This window comes from Geotrypetes seraphini, chromosome 6, assembly GCF_902459505.1.
Source record: "Geotrypetes seraphini chromosome 6, aGeoSer1.1, whole genome shotgun sequence".
NCBI lineage: Eukaryota > Metazoa > Chordata > Amphibia > Gymnophiona > Dermophiidae > Geotrypetes > Geotrypetes seraphini.
This window is the reverse complement of record NC_047089.1, coordinates 124,204,867-124,227,796: the sequence shown is the minus strand read 5'-3', so window position 1 is coordinate 124,227,796 and position 22,930 is coordinate 124,204,867. Positions and strand designations below refer to the sequence as shown.

Genomic DNA, 22,930 nt, shown 5'->3' with positions numbered 1-22,930 from the left:
TGGTGGATGCCTGGAATGTGCTCCTGAGAGAGGTGGTGGAGAGTAAAACTGTGACTGAGTTCAAAGAAGCATGGGATGAACACAGAGGATCTAGAATCAGAGAATAATATTAAATATTGAACTAAGGCCAGTACTGGGCAGATTTGCACGGTCTGTGTCTGTGTATGGCCGTTTGGTGGGGGATGGGCTGGGGAGGGCTTCAGTGGCTGGGAGAGTGTAGATGGACTGGAGTAGGTTTTAACGGAGATTTCGGCAGTTGGAACCCAAGCACAGTACCGGGTAGAGCTTTGGATTCTTGCCCAGAAATAGCTAAGAAAAAAAAATTTAAAAATTAAAATTGAATCAGGTTGGGCAGACTGGATGGACCATTCGGGTCTTTATCTGCTGTCATCTACTATGTTACTATGTTACTATATTTTGGGTGTATTTTTCGAAAATGTGTCCTAAGCTGTGTCTGACTTTGGGCGACTTAGGCAAAAATGGACTTAGACGTTTCTTTCGCTTAGAAAACCCATTGGATGTAACTAATCTACTGGAAGCCTCAGATGTAAGTGTGGCTATACCAGTGACACTTATATTAACAGTGGCACTTCTACCTGATAAAGAATGGATCATGAGAATGTATTTCAAGAATAGATCTAAATAATTTTTGGGACATAAAATCCAGATTTATCCTGATGTTTCCATGGAAACACAAAAAAGAGGCAACAGTTTTTGCTATTGTTACACCCTGGTATAACCTCAATAGGTGGAATCTTTTTTCTTAGGTTTCCGTGCAAGTGCATATAAGATACCAATCAGTGATATATGTTTTTTTGGAACCAACTCAGTTGTCTAGTTTTATATCTCTTAAGCGTCTTGGAAAAGAAAATAATGTAACAGCCTCTAAAGAATACAAATTATCTTAACCAGCTGCAGACTACAGCTTTTTTATTATATTTATTATTCTTTTTGTCCTGTAATCACTCTGATTTAATCTTGAATCTCGATTTATTGTGGACTTGAGACTGATTAAGAAAAGCTTTAATTTCTTTATTATGTATAAATGTATATTTTGTATTGGATTTGATCTTATGCTAGCTTAATCTGACTTTCTGTACAAGATATTAAATGCTTGGTTGAATTTTGTTTGAAAATATAAATAAATAATAATAATAATTGAAAAAAAGAACAATCAGGTGAAACCCCAAATCCGGAAGGTGGAAGCCATTACCTGGGTGTCAATACCCCAGACCAAGAAGCAGGTACGAGCTTTCTTAGGGCTTGTAGGATACTACGGGTGATTTATCCCAGGCTTTGCTGACCCACCTTCTACAGAAGAATGCTCCAGAAAAAGTACAGTGGACATTGGAGTTGGACAGGACATTCCAAGCTTTGAAGGACAACATCTGCTCGGCACTTAGACTTCATTTGCCTTTTTATGGTACAGACAGGTGCTTCAGAGGTTGGACTCAGGGCCATCCTGGCCCTGAAGGTAAATGGGGAAGAACACCCAGTAGCTTCAAATAGCCATAACCTGTTCCCTAGGGAGAAAAACTATGCGATGATTGAGAAGGAAGCCCTAACTATCAAATGGACCTTGGAAACATTACAAAATTATTTACTGGGTCTACACTTTCTGCTGGTCATGAACCATGCTGCCCTTCAGTGGATGACTCACCACATGAAATCAAATGCATGCATTATGAGGTGGTTCCTTCATCTTTAAGCCTTCAATTTTGGAGATGTGACATCGGGTGGGCCAAGAGAATGTGAATGCTGACTTTTTGGCCGGGGTGGTGGACCTGACATGGCAGGCACGCACTGAGCATAGCTGAGCTAAGGAGGAATTTATATGAGGGAGTCTACAGGACACTACCATTCCCCCTGCTGGTTACTGCCTCACAATGTCAGAGCCACCTTAACATAGAGAACTACTCCTCCTTAGGGGGAAGTGACTCAGGAAAGTGGAGTCAGAAAAGTAGCTACCAAGATGTATAAGAGGCAAGGCCAGAGCTAGGTTAAGGAGGCCCAGAGGGAAGAAAAAGTGGCCCCCAGCATACTCCTTAACTATAACCACTAGGCATTCTGCTTGGCTGAGGTAAGCCATATTTTTTCTTGCTGAATATTTGGGAACCTGACTCTTAGATTTGGCTGAAGGAAGCTTGTTACAAGACTGTATTTTGGGCATGGCTGTTACAAAGCACGGTCCATGTCTTGGGTCCTGTCAGTCATAGGCCTACCTCAAGACTTTCTTTTTTATTATTATTTTATCATTTCCAAATAATCAAACATACACAATGGTACAAGAAATACTGAAATACATATCAATGTCAGTCAAACTTGACAAAAGAAATAAAGATCCATGCAATAGATAATCTTCTATAGTCCACAATCAGGAGGAGCAAGAAAGAAATTATTCCTGGGAATGGAAGAATACATTAAAAAAAAGGAATTTAAGGAAAAAGAGCAGCTAACAACTTACCATCTACTTTAACACCACACCTAGCATCCTGGTTCAATTGGCTGCATAGAGATCCATTTACCTTCAAGAAAAAAACCTAATTGGGCAGGTTCAAAAAATATATATTTATTTCACTGATGGGAAATGAAACTTACAAGGAAACCTTAATTGAAAAAATCGCCCCTAAAGAAATAACCTTTGAATGGTATGATAGAAATTATTTCCTTTTAGACTGTGTCCATTTTGAGACATCAGGAAATATATATACCCTTTCTCCAAAATAGGATACCTGTTTCAAATTAAAGTATATTTTAAACACCATTTCTTTGTCCTTAAGAAAAACAAGAGAGACTAATAATGTCGCTCTCCCAACTGTTTCAATGTCAGATGACTGCAGAATATCAGAAATATCCATATGTTTTTTCCATCTTCCGCTTCCTTCTACCTTAAGACTTTCTGAACCAAAAGGTTGTTCATTGCATGCCTAGCCCTGTGAAGTAACATATGTACTTTGGAAGATGTAATTTCTAATGGGAAAATGGTAAATTTATTACAATTGCAACAATCATTTGGTATATCAAAATCTCAAGGGTATAAATGGTTGCAGTTTAAACAAGCCATTCAGAAAGGGTTCCCTGATTAGTGAAATTTAAAAAAAATCAGTATAGCTTGCCGGGCCAATGTTTCCAGATAGATTGGCAGGGGCATCAGGCCGCCAAGTGGTACAAATTAATATCTAAATATTTGAATAAAAAAACTAAAACAAGCCTAAAAGATATTTGGAGCATTGAGCTAAAGCAGCAGATTTCTGCTACTCAGTGGCCACGGATCTGGACTTGGAGAATGAGATGTACAGTGTCAACATCTATGAGACAAACTTGTTTTTTTCTGTTATATCAAATCTTTTTTACCCCTGTTCATTTACAAAAGTTAGATAGTTCAAAGTCACTTATTGTTTTATTGTCCCTTGATACTCAACTTTTGGAAGTCTATCTGGGGGAAAATTAATAGGATATTGGTATCTTCTATCCCACTGTCATATGACATTTTTCTATTTGGGACTTTATTACAACCTAGGAGTCCAATTAATGCAAGAACAGACTTCTTCTCATTATGACAGGGGTAGCTATGCAGCTAATCACAAAAAATTTGAAAAACTAGGATAGGCTGAACTTCAACTTTTGGTGGGAAACCCTGTGTCAATTTTATAGGTATGAGAGAATGATTTCAGAACAACAGGGACATAAGAACATAAGAAATGCCCGCACCGGATCAGACCATGGGTCCATCTAGTCCGGAGGTCCGCACCCGTGGAGGCTCAGCTAGGTATTCCCCGACGAGGACCTTGGTCAATCGTATCCCTCAATGTGTCTTGCAAGAAGATGTGCGTCCAACTTGCCCTTAAATCCTAGAATGGTAGTTTCCGCCACAACCTCTTCCGGGAGTGCGTTCCAGGCGTCCACCACTCGCTGTGTGAAACAGTATTTTCTGACATTTGTCCTGGTCCTGTCTCCCTTCAGTTTCAGTCCATGACCTCTTGTCCGAGTCACATTTGACAACGTGAATAACATTGTTTCTTGCTCTATTTTGTCGATTCCTTTTAGTATTTTAAAAGTCTCTATCAGATCCCCGCGCATTCTTCTCTTCTCGAGGGTGAACAATCCCAGTTTTCCAAGGCGTTCATTGTAGCTCAAGTTTTAACTTTGTCGCTCTCCTCTGCACCCTCTCCAGTATTGCTATATCCTTCTTTAAGTAGGGAGACCAGTGCTGGACACAGTATTCCAAGTGTGGTCTGACCTATATAGAGCGGCATTATGACATCCTCTGATCTACTCGTGATTCCCTTCTTTATCATGCCCAACATCCTGTTTGCCTTCTTAGCCGCCGCTGCGCATTGAGCTGACGGTTTCAGGGTCCTGTCTATTAGTATCCCCAGGTCCTTTTCTTGCTCGCACTTTTCCAATTTTGCACCTAACATTTTATATTCATGCTCCTTGTTTTTTCTGCCCAGGTGCATCACTTTGCATTTCTCTATATTAAACTTCATCTGCCAGTTTTCTGCCCATCTTTCTAGTTGGTTCAAATCTCTCTGGAGCTCTTCGCTGTCCTTTTGTCACCTGATTGCCCGACTTAGCTTGGTGTCATCTGCAAACTTGATGATTTTACTGGTCATTTCTTCTTCCAGGTCATTTATAAAAATATTAAATAAAATGGGCCCAAGAACTGAGCCCTGTGGCACGCCGCTAGTTACTTTTTCTCAGTCCGATAACTTTCCGTTTATGCACACCCTCTGCATTCTGTTCTCCAGCCATTTGCTTATCCATCTCAGTATATCCCCTTCTATTCCGTGGCTTTGTAATTTTCTGAGAAGTCTTTCATGTGGAAACTTGTCGAACACTTTCTGGAAGTCCAAGTATATTATATCCACCGGTTCTCCGCTATCGATATGTTTGTTCACCATCTCAAAGAATTGAAGTAGATTCGTCAAACAGGACTTCCCTTCCTGAAGCCATGTTGACTGGCTCTCATCAGGTCATGAGTATCCAGGTGTTGGACTATGCTATCCTTAATTAGTGCTTCAACCATCTTCCCAGGGACTGATGTAAGACTCACAGGTCTATAGTTGCCCGGTTCTCCCCTTGATCCTTTTTTGAATATTGGGATGACGTTTGCTATCTTCCAATCGTCTGGTATCTGTCTGGTTTTAATCGACATGTTAGCCAGGGTTTGCAGTAGTTCTCCAATTTCTACCTTTAGCTCCTTTAATACTCTCGGGTGGATTCCGTCTGGTCCAGGGGATTTGTCACTTTTTAGTATGTCAATCTGATAGTATATCTGGTCCAAATCCACATTCACTGTAGTGAGGTTCTCCTCAATTGCTCCCTTGAATATTTTCACCGTTTCGGGTATTGATGTGGTGTCTTCTTTAGTAAAGATAGACGCAAAGAAGGAATTTAACCTGTCTGCAATCTGTTTGTCTTCTTTGATACACCCTTTTATTCCTTTGTCATCGAGTGGGCCCACTGCCTCCTTTATAGGTTTTTTTCCCTTTTACGTATCTAAAAAAGGGCTTGAAGTTTTTTGCCTCTTGCGCTATCTTTTCCTCATAATCCCTTTTGGCGTCTCTTACCACCTTGTGACACTTCATTTGGTCTTCTTTATGGCTATTCCATGCCTCGTTTGATTGTTCTTGTTTCCATGTTTTAAATGAGTTCTTCTTTTCTCTTACTATATCCTTCACCTCTTTAGTTAGCCAAGCTGGTTCTCTTTTGCTTTTGTTTTTCCTTTCTTTGGATATCTGTGGGGTGTATAGATTCTGTGCTTCAGTGATAGTGTTTTTTAGTAGGGCCCATGCCTGATCGACCGTTTTGATTTCAACTATTTCTTGAGCCGTTTTTTTTACCATGGCTCTCATGCTGTCATATCTTCCTTTCTTAAAGTTAAAGGTTGTGGTTAGGGTCTTGGGTTTGTTTCCCCTTCCCGATGTTGACTTTTTTTTTTTTTTTTAGTCCCCAGTGGGAGCGTGACTTCTACTTCTTTTGTTTGTCCAGTTATGCCATTTAGGACCAAGTCCAAGGTGGCACTCCCTCTTGTCAGTTCTTTCCGCTGAGCTATTGGCTCAGTGGAAAGGCCCCTTTGTAATTCCCAGGTAACCTATGAGGTGAAATTGGGGAAAAGGAAAGTTGAGATTATATCACGTAAATCTGCAGAAAGCCTGGGTAGACAGAGAAGGATTGAAGGAGGAAATGGCAGAAGAAGAAGAAGTCAATCTGGGACCAGAGGTGGGAGCCCTACAAGAGGACAATCAGTTAAAATTGGAGAGTCCTTGACATGCCAGCAGAAAAATCAGTTGCATCTGTTGATTCACCTGTTTAATGATATCTTTTCTCGTATACTGGGTCATTCCCAGGTTGGGGTCCATCATATTGAAACCCCAGGAAAGATGGTCCGGAAGAAACCCTATCAACTACCCAAAGCAAAGGAGAAAGAGGTGGAGTGGGAAGTCATAGAGCTGTTAAAACTGGGGCATCAAGGAATCCAGTGGGGACGTGGGCTAGTCCCATCATTCTAGTCCTGAAAACAGATGGGTCGACCAGTTTCTGTGTGGACTTTCAGGCCATAAATAGTATTTCTCAATTAGATGTTTATCCAATTCCCTGGGTAGATGAGCTGATCAAACAATTGGGGAACTCAGTTTTTGTCAACCCTCAATCTCATAAAAGGATATTGGTAGATCCCATTGGAGGAGAAACCGAAAGAGAAAATGACCTGTATCACCCACAAAGTACTATATCAATTTACAGTACTCCCATTTGGCCTTCATGGGGCCCCAGACAATCCAATGAATCATGAATCAATCACTCGAGGAACGCAGAGAGAGGGGAGACATGATCGAGACGTTCAAATATGTCACAGGCCGTATCGAGGTGGAAGAGGATCTCTTTTTCCTTAAAGGACCTACGGCAACAAGAGGGCATCCATTGAAAATCAGGGATGGGAAATTTTATGGCGACACCAGAAAATATTTCTTCACTGAAAGGGTGGTTAATCGCTGGAATAATCTTCCACAACAGGTAGTTGAGGCCAGCAGCGTGCCAGATTTTAAGAAAAGATGGGATTGGCATTTGGGATCTCTTCATGGAGGTAGTTAGGGGGTGGGCCATTAGTGTGGGCAGACTAGATGAGCCGTGGCCCTTTTCTGCCGTCATGTTCTATGTTTCTACTTAGTTCTCATTATGAATATGCAAGAGCTTACCTAGACAATGTAATAATATTCTCGAATTGTTGGCAGTTTGTGAGTCTCTCTAGAGCAGGGGTGTCAAAGTCCCTCCTCGAGGGCCGGAATCCAGTCGGGTTTTCTGGATTTCCCCAATGAATATGCATTGAAAGCAGTGCATGCAAATAGATCTCATGCAGATTCATTGGGGAAATCCTGAAAACCCGACTGGATTCTGGCCCTCGAGGACCGACTTTGACACCTGTGCTCTAGAGGGAAGTAGGAAGTGAATAGATTAAGGCTATGACATCTAAAATAGAAGCGGTCCAGATGGTCCAACCCCTGATAACTAAGAAGTATCTGCGATGCTTCTTAAGGATGATTGGATATTACAGGAAATTCATACCAAACTTTGTGGAAAAAGCCAACTGTTTAACTGACTTGTTGAGGAATTCCCTGCTGAATAAGATATAGTTGAATGAGGAAGCCAATCAGGCCTTCAGGTAGCTCAAAAAAGAGCCATCCTGGAAAATGTAAACTTTTAAATAAGAGTTTATTCTACAGAGGCTGTTGTAGACAAAAAAACATTAAATGGTTTCAAAGAAGGTTTGGATAGATTCCTAGAAGAAAAAGGGATTGGGGGGTATAGATAGGTATAGACCATTGCTCAGGCAATGGGCCTGATGGGCCGCCGCGGGTGCGGACCGCTGAGCAGGATGGACCTATGGTCTGCCTCAGCGGAGGCAACTTCTTATGTTCTTATGTTCTTAGATGGACCCATCTGCTTAGGAGCAGTCTTAATTCAGGGACTGGGAGATTTCGAGCACCCTGTACTTTATCTCAGCTGCAGTGGCATACCTAGGATATGTGACACCTAGGGCTCATCATTTTTTGACACCCCCCCTGTAAAAAAAATATTTTTAGTAATAACTCCCCCCCCATTCCACACACATTAATTCTCTTCAATTTTTGTTCCCATTATAACACACTGACAAGTTCCCAGAAAAAAATACATTAAAATAAGAAGTGAAAACAAAGGCCCCTATAGATGAGAACATAAGAGCATAAGAATAGCCTTACTGGGTCAGACCAATGGTCCATCAAGCCCAGTAGCCCATTCTCATGGTGGCCAATCCAGCTCACTAGTACCTGGTGAAAACCCAAACAATAGCAATATTCCATGCTACTGATCCAGGGCAGGGCTACAAATGTTATTTTAATCATGGGCATGGTTCCCAAATGTACATTTTGGACTATAAAATGTTTAGTTCTAAATATTAAAAAAACAACAACTTTATTTTCATGAAGCATTTTTCTAGGACACATATATTTACTTTTTATTTTGAAATTTATATTACCAGTTCCCAATAAAATTGCACAGAAAGAAAAATGGTCTGTTTTCTGATTGTGGTCATAACACCTTTGGCCTCACACTTCTCATCTCAGCTCTCTGTATTGTGCTGTGCACCGCTGTGTAAATATCATATCTACATCTGTGCCAGAACTGCTGCCAGTCCAATGCATTACCTTCAGTGCTGGCCTTGGCAGTGATTCAGCTATGTCACCTGTGGCTCCCCTTCCTGCTTTCCATCTGCCTCTGCCGCGATCCACTTGGGCGGAAACAGGAAGTTACATCATTGGCAGACGCAGAAAGCAAGAAGGGAAGCCGCGGGCGACATAGCTGAATCACTGCCGATGCCGGCAGTTTTTTCAGCTTCACGGAAGGTAAAGAGCCATAGGACCAGACAGGAGAGAAGGCTGTGAACATGTTGGGTCAAGGGGACTACCCAGAGCCTTAGGGCCAGGCCATGAGAAGGGAAGTTCCTAGACCATGACTCCAAGGCCAGGAACATCCCCATCATGGCTTGAAACCGGGGTGGACCGCCTCCCCCCCCCCTGGTACGATACTGCTCAACTGTAAGATATCTGAAACAAAGCAGTGGTATTCTACTACCGAAAAGGAATGCCTGTTGGTAAAATGGGCTGTTGAGGCCCTCCAATATTTATCTCTTAGGGAGCCAGTGTGCATTGGCCACTGATCATGCCCCGTTCAAATGGCTCAACCAAATGAAAAATAGTAATTCTCATTAAATGCATGGGTACCTAACATTACAAGCCTATAATTTCAGTGTAGAGCACAGCTGGGAAGGCCCACCTTGATGCAGATTTTCTGTCCCATGAGGTAGGATCATACAAACCAAACGCTCATCCGCACATGTTTCAGCTGAGGGGGAGGGTATGTGACAGCATATACATCTTGTCATAAGAGATTCAAGCCTGGGAAAAGGAAAGCAGGATGCTTAAAGAGAGGTCATTTTAAAAGACGACCTGGGTTTGAGAAGTAACTATGAAGCCATAGTAACATCCCATTTGCATATTAATTTACATAGAGCAGAAGTCTTCATCATACAAGGAAACAACCCTATTGTTTAAGCCCAGAAAAGGGGGAGGGTTTGGGGCCTACAGAAGGTGGCTGAGAAGTTTTTTTAAGCCCAGAAAATGGGAAATAGCTCAGCTGACCCAGGGTCTCACCCTATCAAAGGGGGTAGAAATTAAGACTCCCTATATTAGGAACCCAATTAGGGCAGAGTTGTACTGGATTTTCAGGCAACCCTCAGGGGGATGGAACTAACAGCTGCTCTATCTCCTCCCCCTTCCAGGGTTCCCTTGGCCACCCTCTGTACCAGATCCCTCTTAATCATGGAATTGCTATGTTAGAGAGATCTTGATGGTTCTGGGGTTTCCATCCACTGTCACAGCCTGTGCTTCTCTAAGGGACTTATCCTTGGCCTGGGCTCTCTTAAAAGCCCCTGGGAAATCACCTTTACTTCATTCGGGCATGCTATCCAATGGGTCTGGGGTATCTTGTTCCTTTTCTGATAATGGATCCTCATCAACTGCAGCTCCCAAGTTCAAGGGGCAGCACAATTTTTCCCGCCACTATTGTCAGTGGGTTTCAGGTAAAAATCTCAGGAACTGACTCTTCCTCCTTTCTCTGGGGGCTAACAGTTAGCTGGGCCCAGATAGCTCCAAACTTCGGAAAGTCCTAGCCCAAAATACCTGGGTAGGGAAGCCATAGCAAAACTGGTCTCTGTGATCTTGGAGACAACTGTGCCTAAGGTCCCGCCCACAGGAGGGGCCTAAGGCTACTGAGCCTATTCCGTTTGTCTCAGGCGCCTCAGGTCCCACCTGTGGGTGGGGTTTGAGCTGCCTGAGCCAATCAGACCTTAAGACTTGGCACCCGTCCGTCCGACCAACGATTTTCAGGTACGGGGAGGGGGATTGGGGGTGGGGATGGGGAGCCAATCAGGAGTTCGAGGGGCGGTCTTGGGGGGTTGTGATGAGGGAAGGAGGGCCTGGGATCCCTCCTGCCTGTATTTTAGTGGGGGTGGGGGGGTAGGGGTTTTCTGCCGTGCAGGAGGGCTTGGGCTCCCTCCTGCCCCGATCGTGTCAGGGGTTTGGGGGTGCCGTGGGGGCAAGAGGACTTAGGCTCCTCTTTCCCCGATGTCAGCGAGGGGGGTCATGGCTCGCCAGGGCAAGAGGGCTTGGGCTCCCTCCTGCCCTGATTGTGTTGGGGGTTCGGGGGTGCCGTGGGGGCAAGAGGACTTAGGCTCCTCTTTCCCCGATCAAGTCAGAGGTTCGGGGGTGCTGCGGGGCAGGAGGGATTGGGTTCCCTCCTGCCTGGATCGTTGTAGGGGGGATTCTGTAACCGGTGTTGTTTTTGACAGACACCAGTTACAAAATCCAGCTTTTAGGTGAAGAATTGGCGCCTCCTTCATCTAAAAGCTCTTGTTTTGGGTGTTTGGGAGTTAGGCTTTTTGTAGGTTAATTATATGGTGTTAGTGTAGACCGCCAAGGCAAAGTGAGTCGATCGCGGAGCCCATCCCGGGCTCTGTGATAGACTCACTTTGCCTTGGCGATCTACCGGGCTGATCAGCCTTCCTCTCTCCGACGTCACTTCTGCCATCGGAGAGGAAGTTCGGGCCAGCCAATTGCTGCCTGGCTGGGCCGGAACTTCCTCTTCGATGGCAGAATTGACTTCATGGAGACGAATACTGGTTGGCCCGAAGCAGGGAGAGCTCGGGGAGGCGGCGGTGGCTTTGGGGCCTGTTCCCCAATGGTGGCAGCAGTGGCTTGGTGGAGGGCAGGGAGAAAGAAAGAAAGGGGGCAGGCAGGGAGACAGAAGGAAAGAAGGGAAACAGAAAAAAGAAAGGGGGCACGAAGAGAGAAAAAAAGAAAGGGAGGCAGGGGAAAGAAAGGGCAGAGAGAGAGGAAGAAAAAATTGGGGGAGGGAATGAGGTCTGGAGGAGAGGAAGCTTATAGGCTGAAAGAAGGGAAGAAAGATTGGATGCACAGTCAGAAGAAAGTGCAACCAGAGACTCATGAAATCACCAGACAACAAAGGTAGGAAAAATAATTTTATTTTCAATTTAGTGATCAAAATGTGTCTGAATTTATATCTGCTGTCTATATTTTGCACCATGGCCCCCCTTTACTAAACCACAATAGCGGTTTTTAGTGTAGGGAGCCTATGAGCATCGAGAGCAGCGTTGGTTTAGTAAAAAGGGAGGGGGATATATTTGTCTATTTTTGTATGATTGTTACTGAGGTGATAGTGCATAGAGTCATCTGCCTTGACCTCTTTGAAAAAACCCCGGAATAGGAATGATAATTAACATTTTCTCAGCGTACAGTGTGCTTTGTGTTTTTTCTTAAATTTTATTGTTGGTAGATCATTTTGACATGGTCATTTTAAAAGTAGCTTGCAAGCCCAAAAAGTGTGGGCACCCCTGGTGTAGACGTAGAGGTGGTCTGGGCGTTTAAACAGCTGAACGTAGAGGCAGGCCATTATTTTAAAAAAAACTCCTTTTGGACTTTTTTTTTTTTTTATAATGGACATTTTCCCTGCTTCTACTTTCAACGTTTAAGGCCTTAGGCCAAAAGGGGACTTAGACTTTTTTTGATTATGCCCCTCTGTGTGTATAAGTCATGGGAAAAACAGCGAGTTGACCTTCTACTACAGATTTATAAGTTAGGGAAAACCCATAAAAATCCCAGCTGTGCAAATTAAACTGCTCCATCTGAAACTATAATCCCTAAATCTAGAAGATATTAGTATCAAATTGCAAATGCTTAAACAGGAATCCTTTGAAACTGCAAATAAGGCAGGGAGGCTTTTTGCTCATAAGCTACGGAAGCAAACACTGTGCAACTATATAACGAAGATAGTTGATAATGTAGGTGTCCATTATACATCCTCTGATCAGATTTTTAAAAAAAAACCTTCACCCATTATTATCATACCTTATATACTTCAGAGCAGGAGATTGCCCCACATACAATTAAGGAATTTTTGGACTGAGTAGACCTCCCGAGTTTGTCAGTAACAAAGGTTGATCAGTTCTCTTTACCTATTATTTATTTAATTTGTTTTCTATCCTGTTGTCCCCATAGAGCTCAGAATGGGTTGTATGAACGACAAAATTCTGTGGGCCATTAGAGACATGTAAACTGGCAAATCTCCTGGGCTAGATGGATACTCTGCTAAATTTGATAAAATCTTTAAACATTATTTAGTGAAGCCACTGGCTAATCTTCTTAATAACTTTGAGGGTGGAGCTGTTTTGGTATTACTGATCCCAGCAGCTGTGGTTCATATCACCCTATATCACACTTAGGCATTAACTATAAAATATTTACAGAAATTATGGTAAAAAGGCTACAGCTTTATATGTCCCAGATGGTTAATGATGACCAATTTGGGTTTGTAAGGGAATGGCAGATTTTTGAAAACATATGCCAGGTTTGCCATCTTCTCTTAAAAGAAATGGAGAATCTGCCTTGGTATTAGGAATTGATACTGAAACAGCTTTCGATAGGGTCTATTTGGCCCTATCTATTTCAGGTTTAGACAAAGTAGGGATTTCAGGTAAATTTATGACATGGGTCTGACTATTTATACAGATCGTTTGACATATATATAAAAATAAACAATAACTATTCAAAGAGTTTTCAGCTAGGCCAGGGGGCAAGGCAGAATTGTGCCCTCTCACTGGTGTTATTTGTATTGGTGATGGAACATTTAGCCCAGATGGTATGCCAAGATAATACAGTTAGGGTTATTACGTGTGGGGAGGATAGAGCAAAATATATTTTTGTTCTGTGGATACTGTCTTGTTCACATCATCAAATCCAGATGCATCTCTCCTTGCAATGACCAAGACTATGGAAGCATATGGACAGGTCTTGGGATTAAGGATAAACATGATGAAATCTGAGATTTTAGATATTTCACTCACTGAAGCCGAGCAGAGAAATATAAGTATATATTGCATCTATTTATAAATGGCCTTCCAAATTTGTACACTACATGGACCAGGATTATGTATAAGTTATATGATGCCAATTATCCTCAAGTAATGAGACAAATATGGTAGGACTTGGATAGATGGAAATATTTTAACATATCTTAGTTGGGTAGGATGCACGCAATCTAGATGATGGTGTTACCTAAATTATTGTTTCTTTTTATATTTTTTGCTAGTAACACTCCATGCAACCTTATTTATTTATTCATTTTTCTATACCGTTCTCCCAGGAGAACTCAGGTGACTAGAGAGAAGGATCTTACACTATATTTGGAAAACAAACCTCAGAGTATAACACAGAATGTTATATTAGCTTACAACAACAGGGTAGGATGTAGTCCTCAATTTCCAATATCATTAACAGGCGGTACAGCTTTGTTGCATAGCTAGCTGGATGTTAGAATGACAAAGTTGGGTACACATGGAACAACAGGTCTTAGGCAGGGCACCATTATGGATAATCCCTTGGTTGCCATAAGCAATTTAATGAGATCTCTCTACTATTACCAATCCCATATTGCAATATGTCCTCTCCTTATGGATCAAGGTGTGCACTTGTTTATTGGGAAATACTTTATATTTGTCAGGGACTTCCATCTCATATGCCCCTAATTTCATTCCTAGGGAATTGGATGACTTGTTTCCCATATGGGAGGGCAAAGTTCTACGGACTCTTGGTCAGCTATATGTTGTTGGGGAGTTGGTTCCATTTTCTAGTTTAGAGGAGGAATATGGGTTAGAATCTTGGGATCTTTCTTACTATAGGAAACTCACAGACTTTTAAAGAAAAAAGATCTGAAAGAAACATAAATCTACTTTGCTTCTTGAACAGGCAACCATAGGAATAAGTGGATGGGGAACTATTTCTAGATTTTATAAAGTTATGTTATCTTCTGTCCCAGTGCTGCAAACTTTTAAATTAAATAGGAGAAAATATTTTTTTCGCTTAACAAATCACTATGCTCTGGAACTTGTTGCCAGTGGCAGTTAGCAAATATGCATTTAAAAAAAAAAGATTGGACTAGTCGTTGAGGAAAAGTCCACAGACTGCTAATAAAGGTAGACATGGGGAAAGCCACTGTTTATCTCTAGTATTGGTAGCATGGAATCTTGATGCTATGGGGATTCAGCCAGGTACTTATGGTAAGCTGAAGTTCAATTTATTTGATATACCATAAGTCAACTGTAAAAATAAATAAATAAATAAATTTAAGTAGTTTAAAATGAAATATTTAAAAATAATTGGGGGGGGGTTGGTAAAAGAAAACAAACTGCTAAAAAGCAAGACATACACTCATAAGAACTAATGGCTAGAAAAATATCAGAAAGACAAGATAAATACCTGAAATAATAAGAAAAGGTCAGACATGGAAGCCGGATACTAGTCTTCTTGGACCTTTACGGTAGTCTTTTCTAGTATAGCAATTCATACGATCTTATGTTCTTATTTGTCACTAATCAAAAAAGGTCATATACTTGATTGCTAAATGTATTCTGGACAACTGTTATGCGTCATTCAAATTGTTTAATCTTGCATTTTACAAGGTATGTGACAGTAGCATTAGGGTATAGCAACATGTATTTTTATTGCCTTGTTTCCAATACATTTCTACACATTTCCTGAAAATTAACTTACTCCCCCATTTGTAAAGCTGGCACCATTGATAATACAGAGAGCATTCCGTACACTTATTGAAGAGTTCCTCTATTCGATTCCGAATATCCCGATATTCTAGATGATCCTCCTCCAACAAAGTGCTAATGTGGGACCGCCGGAGGTCATGCAGTCTCTGAGTCAGCCACAAGAGCTCCCCCTTCCTCCTTTTGCCTGCCATGTATGCGATTATGTGCCCATGCAGCACTGCCTTAGAAGCAAACCAAAACGTAACAGGGCTCACCCATCGCACTCTTGAAAAGCCATAAAATCTTGGTCATGATATAATTCGGGGGGCTTTCTCCAAGAGGAAGCTCGACGTGCAGGTGCTATGCTCAATAAGAGTCCCACTAGTGCATGGTCTGAAACTGCACTCTCATATATCTCAGACTTAGTGGCCATAGAAAACAGGTGCTTGTCCAGAAGGATATAATCTAGCCTGGCATACTCCTTATGGGCGTGTGAATAGAAGGTGAAATTGATATCATAAGGGTGGAGAGTGCACCAGACATCCACTACTTCCAAATGTTGGGAAAGGAAACCCACCCCACACGTGTCGTGGTCCCTCAAACGCACCCTGGGTGGTTTACAATCCACACCTGGGTTCGCTGTAATATTAAAATCTCCACCCAGAACCAAGTGATAGTCAGCATACTGGGAGATATGAGCAAGGACAGAGGAAAAAAAATTATGACAATAAACATTTGGGTGTACAAATTGTACAACAATAACTTGAGGCCCCACAGCTCACCTAGGACTATTACAAAGTGGCCGTCCTTATCTTGAATTTGTTTATGAAGATGAAAGGGCAAACTTTTGTGAACCAGAATGGCTATCCCCCTGTTGTCTACCTCCAAAAGTGGAAGACTACACCTCCCCCACCCAGTTATGTTTGCGTTTGGCATGCTCTATTTGAGAGAGACGGGTTTCCTGTAAGTAGGCAATATCGGTGCTCAATTTGCGTAAGCTGGACAGTACTTGGGATCTCTTTACAGGCATTTAAAAGTAGGTTTAGGGTTCCTAAAGTGGTGAAAGGTGGGTAAAGGTTTTTTTTTAGTCAGTCTTTACCTAAATGAAGGGTGGAGATTCAGAGAAGCAAAGGGTATTTTATTTATTTTTTTATGTATATATATTTCTTTATTAATTTTATAATTTATCAAAATCAAAACACAAGAAAAAATATCAAGAAATAAGAAGTTAAAATTTTCCTTGAATTATGTGGACTTAATGATGATTACACAATATAGTTAGTCCACAATCAAATGGAGACGGGGCTGAAATTACTGAAATTTAACAAACAAAATATATAACCAGGAAAATCAAAAGGAGGTTCGACTACCATAGGACATTTTCTTATCTAAATGGATTAAAGAATCAGAATGAACTATTACTTACTATCCTGAGAAGCAATAAATTTAGATAACTGTTGCAGATCATAAAAAAAACATTTGTTCTCTTTATATATCATTACACATTTAAAGGGGTACCTCAGAACAAAGGTCGCCCCCAACTGAACCACCCTTGGTCTCAGTATAAGAAACTGTTTTCTTCTCTTCTGTGTCGGACATGAAACATCTGGGTAAATTCTTATAATATTTGACAAAAAAGGGAACATCTTTATATTTGAAGAACATTTTTAACATCCATTCCCTATCTTGTAATGTTTTTTTTAAATCTTGGCTTGTTTGTCTTCCAGGCCAACTTATTTTACAAAATAGCTAGACCTACCGTATTTTCAAACTGCTATGAAAAAACTTTATAAATATATTTTGACCAAGTTTGTTTCATTGTATCATATTAGTGCTATTACTGTTATTTAATTTGCCTATTTTCAAGTTTACCTTGCTTTTCTCATCGTGTAGTGAATTGACATTTGAGAAAACAATTACTGTATATACTCAAATATAGGATGAGATTTTTTTGGGCCCAAAAAATGGCCCAAAAATGAGGGTCTCATCCTATATTTGGGTCATGACCCAGTGACCACCCAACACCCTCCTGGACTTCTGCAGGCCTGCCATTAGGCCGGGACAGGAGCGATCCCTCCCGTCTTCTGTCCTGGCCCATACTAACTATTTTTTACCTCTTCACCCGCATTCTTTTTCTCTGGTGGTCCAGCGGTGTATCCCATACTGAGCCCCTCCTGCCAATGTCAGCGGTCAGAAGACAGCGGTGTACCTGGGCCGGCACGCGCAGGAGTGAGCTTTTGGAGTTCCCACCCGGCCCTGCATGGCTCTTTCAATGGCTGCTGCAAGAACCGGCATCAGCGTTTCAGTGAGCAGTGTAGGGCAGGGCAGGAGCTCCAAAAGCTCACTCCTGCGTGTGCCAGCCTGGGTGCGCTGCTGGCTTCTGACCGCTGACATTGGCAGGAGGGGCTCAGCATAGGATACACCGCTGGACCACCAAGGAAAAGATATGCGGGGGAGGGGTTAGAAATAGTATGGGCCAGGATGGGAGACGGGAGGGATTCCTCCTGTCCTGGCCTACCACACAACTAGAGGGGGTAGTTTTCTCTAAGAGAGCACCATCTTCTCTCGGGGACAGGAAACAGACCACTTCAATCGAGGATAGTATATACGTATATTGCTGTTATTTTCTTAATTTTGGAGACTGCTGTATTTTGGAGAATAACAACTTGAACCCATCTTATTGGGAGCAAAATAATTCTGTGACTTTAAGAACTTAAACTTAACCAGGGTGCAGGGAAGGAAGGTGGAACAGGGTGCAGAGTCTGGCAGGGAGGGGGTACAGGGTGCAGAGTCTGGCATGGAGTGAGGGGAGGCTGAATTCAGGGCATGGTAGGGCAGGGAGGGAAAGGGGCTGAGTGCAGAGCCTTGCAGGGTAAGGAGGGAAGGGGGCTGGGTGCAGAACTTGGTAGGGAACATGGCAGGGGGTGTAGATCCTGGCAGGTCAGGGCACTTGAATATTAAGCCCCCGTCTTATATTTGAGTCAACCATTTTTCCTCCTTTCTGGGGGAAAAATTGGGGTCTCGACGTATATTTGGATCGACTTATATTTGAGTATATACGGTATGGTCATACTGTCACTACAATTTTAAATTGTTATATCCAGCTACACATGCTGCATATTGCCCTGGGTGAACTCTGAAAAAGATTATACATCCAGTACATCTTAACCAATAAATAATAACAACAGTAATTTGTGTTAGATTTTAAGCATGGAAACCATTGTGTTCTGCTTCTTTTCTTTCTCAGGAACATGTGTGTGTGGGGAATGCACATGCCATGATGTAGATCCAACTGGTGACTGGGGAGACATACATGGCAATACATGTGAATGTGATGAAAGAAACTGCAAGGCAGTGTATGACAGATTTGCTGATGACTTCTGTTCAGGTAATTGATTTTTTCCCCCACAAAAAACACTATTTAATAAGCTGCATTATCACAATAATATACTTTTAAAGATGGAGATGGGGGGTTTTCAGGAAAACTTAAAACATGTCAATACTAGAACGAAATACTGCCTTGCCTTTTTTTCATGGGTAGAAATGCAAGGAAAATTGCCATATGATTTACTGAATTGTGGAGCTTACATCAGTGGCATACCTAGGGTATGTGGCACCCGGGGCCCATCATTTTTTGACCCCCCCCCCAAGTAAAAAAATATGAAACGGAATAAATGGTCAGAATAGAAACAGGCAGTGAAAATTTTCTTTTATTGAACCTCATATATGTAACCATTATTCCAAACATAACATAACATAAATTATGTCTACACTAGTATTTTAGCCCGTTACATTAACGGGTGCTAGAAGTCTGTCCGGCTCCCTTAGTCCCTTGCCCCTTCCCTTCTCGCGGTCCCGACAAACCTGCCGACTCTAATAGCATCTGCAGCACTCTACACACGCTGCTTCGTGGTCTTCTACTGTCCTGATTTACTCTGGCACGTCCCTGATGACATCATCAGAGACGCAGCAGAGCAAATCAGGGCAGTAGAAGGCCCCGAAGCAGCGTGTATAGAGTGCTGCAGACAGGTTTGGAGTCTGGACCGCGGGAAGGGAGGGCCGGTCAGACATCGGGAAGGGATGGGAGACCACGAAAAACTTACTGTTTTTTTGCCACGAGAGAGCAGGGAGTCCAGAGCTGGCAGCCAGTCCTGCCGCAAGTGTAGTTAGATGCTGTAAGGTTGGGGACTTGCTTATGCGCACTCCTGCGCCACAGACTTACATCTCACGGATCAGGGAAAACGGAAAACGCGGGTAGGAGTGCACATGCGCGGCTAGGGTTTTATTATATAGGATTGTCATGACATTAGAAGTACATATGGAGTAGTTGCAGGTGATGCTTGGGACAGTTCTGATTGTGTTAATTTGGTTTTATGTGTTTTTTGAATAGAAGGGTTTTTATTTCTTTTTTAAAGGTTTTATAGTCTGTGGTCGAAGTCAATAGGTTGTAGAGTTGGAGGTCGAGAGTTGCAGCTCGAATAGCTAGGAGGTTGTCGAACAGTTTTTTTTCTTTTGACGTTTTTGGTTGGAGGGTATGTGAATGGTGCGCGAGTTCTCCTATGTCTGGTTGAGGTGGATTGAATTAATCGATTGTTCCAATAGGCTGGACTGTCTCCGTTTATTGCTTTAAATAGTAGGCAGGAAAATTTAAAGTGTATTTTCATTTGTATTGGGAGCCAATGTGAGTTGTGGTATGCCTCTGTGATGTGGTTGAATTTCTTCGGTGAGTAGACCAGTCTTAGGGCTGTGTTTTGTATTGTTTGTAGTTGTTTTATCATGGTTGTTTTATCATGGTTTGTAGTTGTTTTATCTTGACTGTTTTTCCTCCATTTTCTTTCTAGTTGTCTGCATTGTCTTTTTAGTAGGAGTAGTTCATTGTCGAACCATTTGTCAGATTTTCTATGGATTCTGGTTTTGGTTTGTACAAAAAAAGGGAAAAAGTAATAGGATTAATACTTTTTAATCCATGTATTTTTTTAAAAATACAGGGAAAACCCATATGTTCATATTGGTCTTTCACAGTAATGAATATTACAGTTTCTGTTTTCGAGTCTTAGCTTCAGCAAATTTGTCATTGATTTCATCAAAATTGATCTTCCTTGCATATTCATATTCAATGGACAGTATAGCCAGATTCGTCAATCTATCATTGCTCATAGTTGATCGAAGAACACTTTTTATTAATTTTAATTTTGAAAAGTTTATTTCACAAGACGCAACAGATATACAAATAGTTTGGAAAAGTCTTAAACATAAGGATAAGTTTGGCACAGATTCATAAAAATCCCATTTCACAATAAATTCTAGAAATTGCAAAACTGTCCATGTCTGTGTTTCTTTGGGATTCATTCCAGCAGCTTTTAAATGTCTCCGCAGTCAAAAAATTTCCAGTAAGATATCTTCACCAGAAAATTCATCATAAATTTCAGTTATATTTGGTAAAATCTTGCAAAGGTTTTCTTCTGCAAAAATTAGAGAGAATGACTGAATGATAGCAAACATTGACATTATTTGATCCATTGCTTTAGAACGAGTCTCCAGTTCTTGGTGAAAACGATCAAGACATTCAAACATAGCCCTTGTGGTTTCTTCTGTCAAAGTAAGACCAGCATCTTTTGTTGTTTTTCCAGGCATTCTTCTTCGAAATTTGATTCTTTTTTCTATGCCAATGTCCATGTCCTTACATTTTGTTGTTCCATAGTTAATGGCCTCCACAATTTCTGTGCGCTGGTCTTCAAGGAACAATTTTAAAGCTTGCAGTTTCACTGTACATTGTTCAAGGCTGATCCTGGCTGTTTGCAAATATTTTTGTGTCGGATTAACCTCATGTAAAACTTCACACCAGAAAAAGAGATAACACAGAAAAGAAAAATCACATACAGCAGAGAGCAAAATCTGAGCTGATCCTCTTGTATCCACATTTTCTTTTGAATCACACAGTGCTTCAAGGGTTGAAATTAACTTTTCAAAATGTGTCTTTACTGCATGCACTGCTTAATAATGAGCACTCCATCTTGTCTGGGAAAGTCTTTTCAATGTTATACCTACATTCTGCAGCATTTCCCATCGATGAGTTGAGACTGAAAAAGAAGAATACACTTTTTCCAAAGCTCCAAAAAAAAGTCACACATGAAGAAACACTTCCAAAAGAGTGAACTCCACAAAGGTTCAGAGAATGATTTGCACAAGGCACAAATAAAGCGTTGGGATTAATTTATTTGATTTTTGCCGTGAATGCCAGCCATAGTTGCAGCATTGTCATAACCTTGACCACGACAGAGGTTTATATCCAGTCCATCACTATCCAGTTGTTTCAAGATCTGTTCCGTGAGTTCAGCAGCAGACTTCCCAGAAATAGGAAAGAAGCCCAAGAATGATTCCTTTATTTCAATTTATCATCTTCAATATAGATATTTATCCCAGGACAAACAGGCAGCATATTCTTGACTGATGGGTGACGGCACCGACGGAGCCCCGGTACGGACAATTTTAGAGTGATTGCACTCTAAGAATTTGGAAAGTTCTAGTTAGGCCACACCGCGCGTGCACGAGTGCCTTCCCGCCCTACGGAGGCACGCGGACCCCAGTTTCTTAGTTTCCGCGGAGCTAAGAAGACGCATGTTTTTCAACGGCCGTTGAAATTCTCTCTTTGCCTTCCCGCTCGCGTATATTTTTCTTCGGAAAACTTTTCTTTTTTTATTCCCTTTTATTTTTATTAAAAAAAAAAATATATATATATATATAACAATCTTTGAATTTTTTTTTTCTTTTTGCCAAGTTCGCCCCGGCGGGGCCTGGTGTAATCATCGCATCCTCCGCTTTTGATTTAGCAGAGGCCGTGTTCACCTTCATGCCCCCTCAGCCTGGATTCAAAAAGTGCTAGCGGTGTGCTAGGCCCATCTCGTTGACTGAACCACACAATTGGTGTCTGCAGTGCTTGGGTCCAGATCACAGGGCTTCCACCTGTACCCGTTGTGCTACTTTAAAAAAGCGCACTTTGAAAAACAGGCAAATTCAACAAAAACTCCTTTTCGGTGCCGCGATGGCTGATCCCTCGGCATCGACACCGACATCGACTGCCTCTCAGCCGGCGCCCACTTCTTCGACGCCGCATGACACCGTTCCGGCGTCGCATCCCACAGGTAAGCCGGCTAAGAAGCCTTCCTCCTTGGAGCGTCCTCCGGTCGCTGTGGAAGAGAGTCCAGTCCTGCCGACCTCCAAGCGCCCCCGTAAATGTTCCGCCCCTATAGAGGTGAGTGCATCCTCCTCGGCATCCTCATCCTCTGGGCGTTGAGCGGCACCGCAGGTCCCGCAGAAAAAGAAAGCGGTACCGGTGCCTTCCTTGGATGACCGTATTGCGGCTGTCCTCCAAGTCCAACTTAAAGAGCAGTTGCAGCAACTCCTTCCTGCTCTGTTGGCACTGAACCTTCCAGTTCCGGTCCGGTCTGAGCCACCGGTACCGACCGTGGAGCAACCCCTATTGTCAGCGTCCACTCTGTCGGTACCGGTCCATTCTGCCTCCTCGGCTTCCATGCCGGTCGTTGCTGCGGAACCGAGAGGTCTTCATCGGGCTGTTCAAACATCTGAGCCATTATTTCTGTCTGACCAGTCCCGGCACCAGCAACCTTTAACTTCTCCCGATGCCACCTCCTTACGATCCGGGAAGTCGGCACGTAAGACCCGTCACACTGAACCTTCAACACCGGACTCCCGAGGTCGAGGTTCCCAGGTCAGAGATCCTGATCTCTGGGATGACTCTAAAGAGCCTTTGCTCTCTGA

General features: G+C 42.2%; 1 protein-coding gene across 6 annotated transcripts in view; it reads left to right on the top strand.

The window, feature by feature from the left end:
- ITGBL1 (integrin subunit beta like 1) overlaps window positions 1–22,930 on the top strand; it is a 541,162-nt gene that overhangs the window by 227,164 nt on the left and 291,068 nt on the right. For all 6 annotated transcript variants that reach the window (XR_004539893.1, XR_004539894.1, XR_004539892.1 and 3 more), the window contains exon 6: window positions 18,399–18,539. Coding sequence is in view for 3 of the 6 variants with exons in the window: in XM_033948882.1 (XP_033804773.1) it covers window positions 18,399–18,539 (141 nt within the window). In the remaining 3 variants the exon portion in view is untranslated. The remainder of the gene's footprint in view (window positions 1–18,398; window positions 18,540–22,930) is intronic.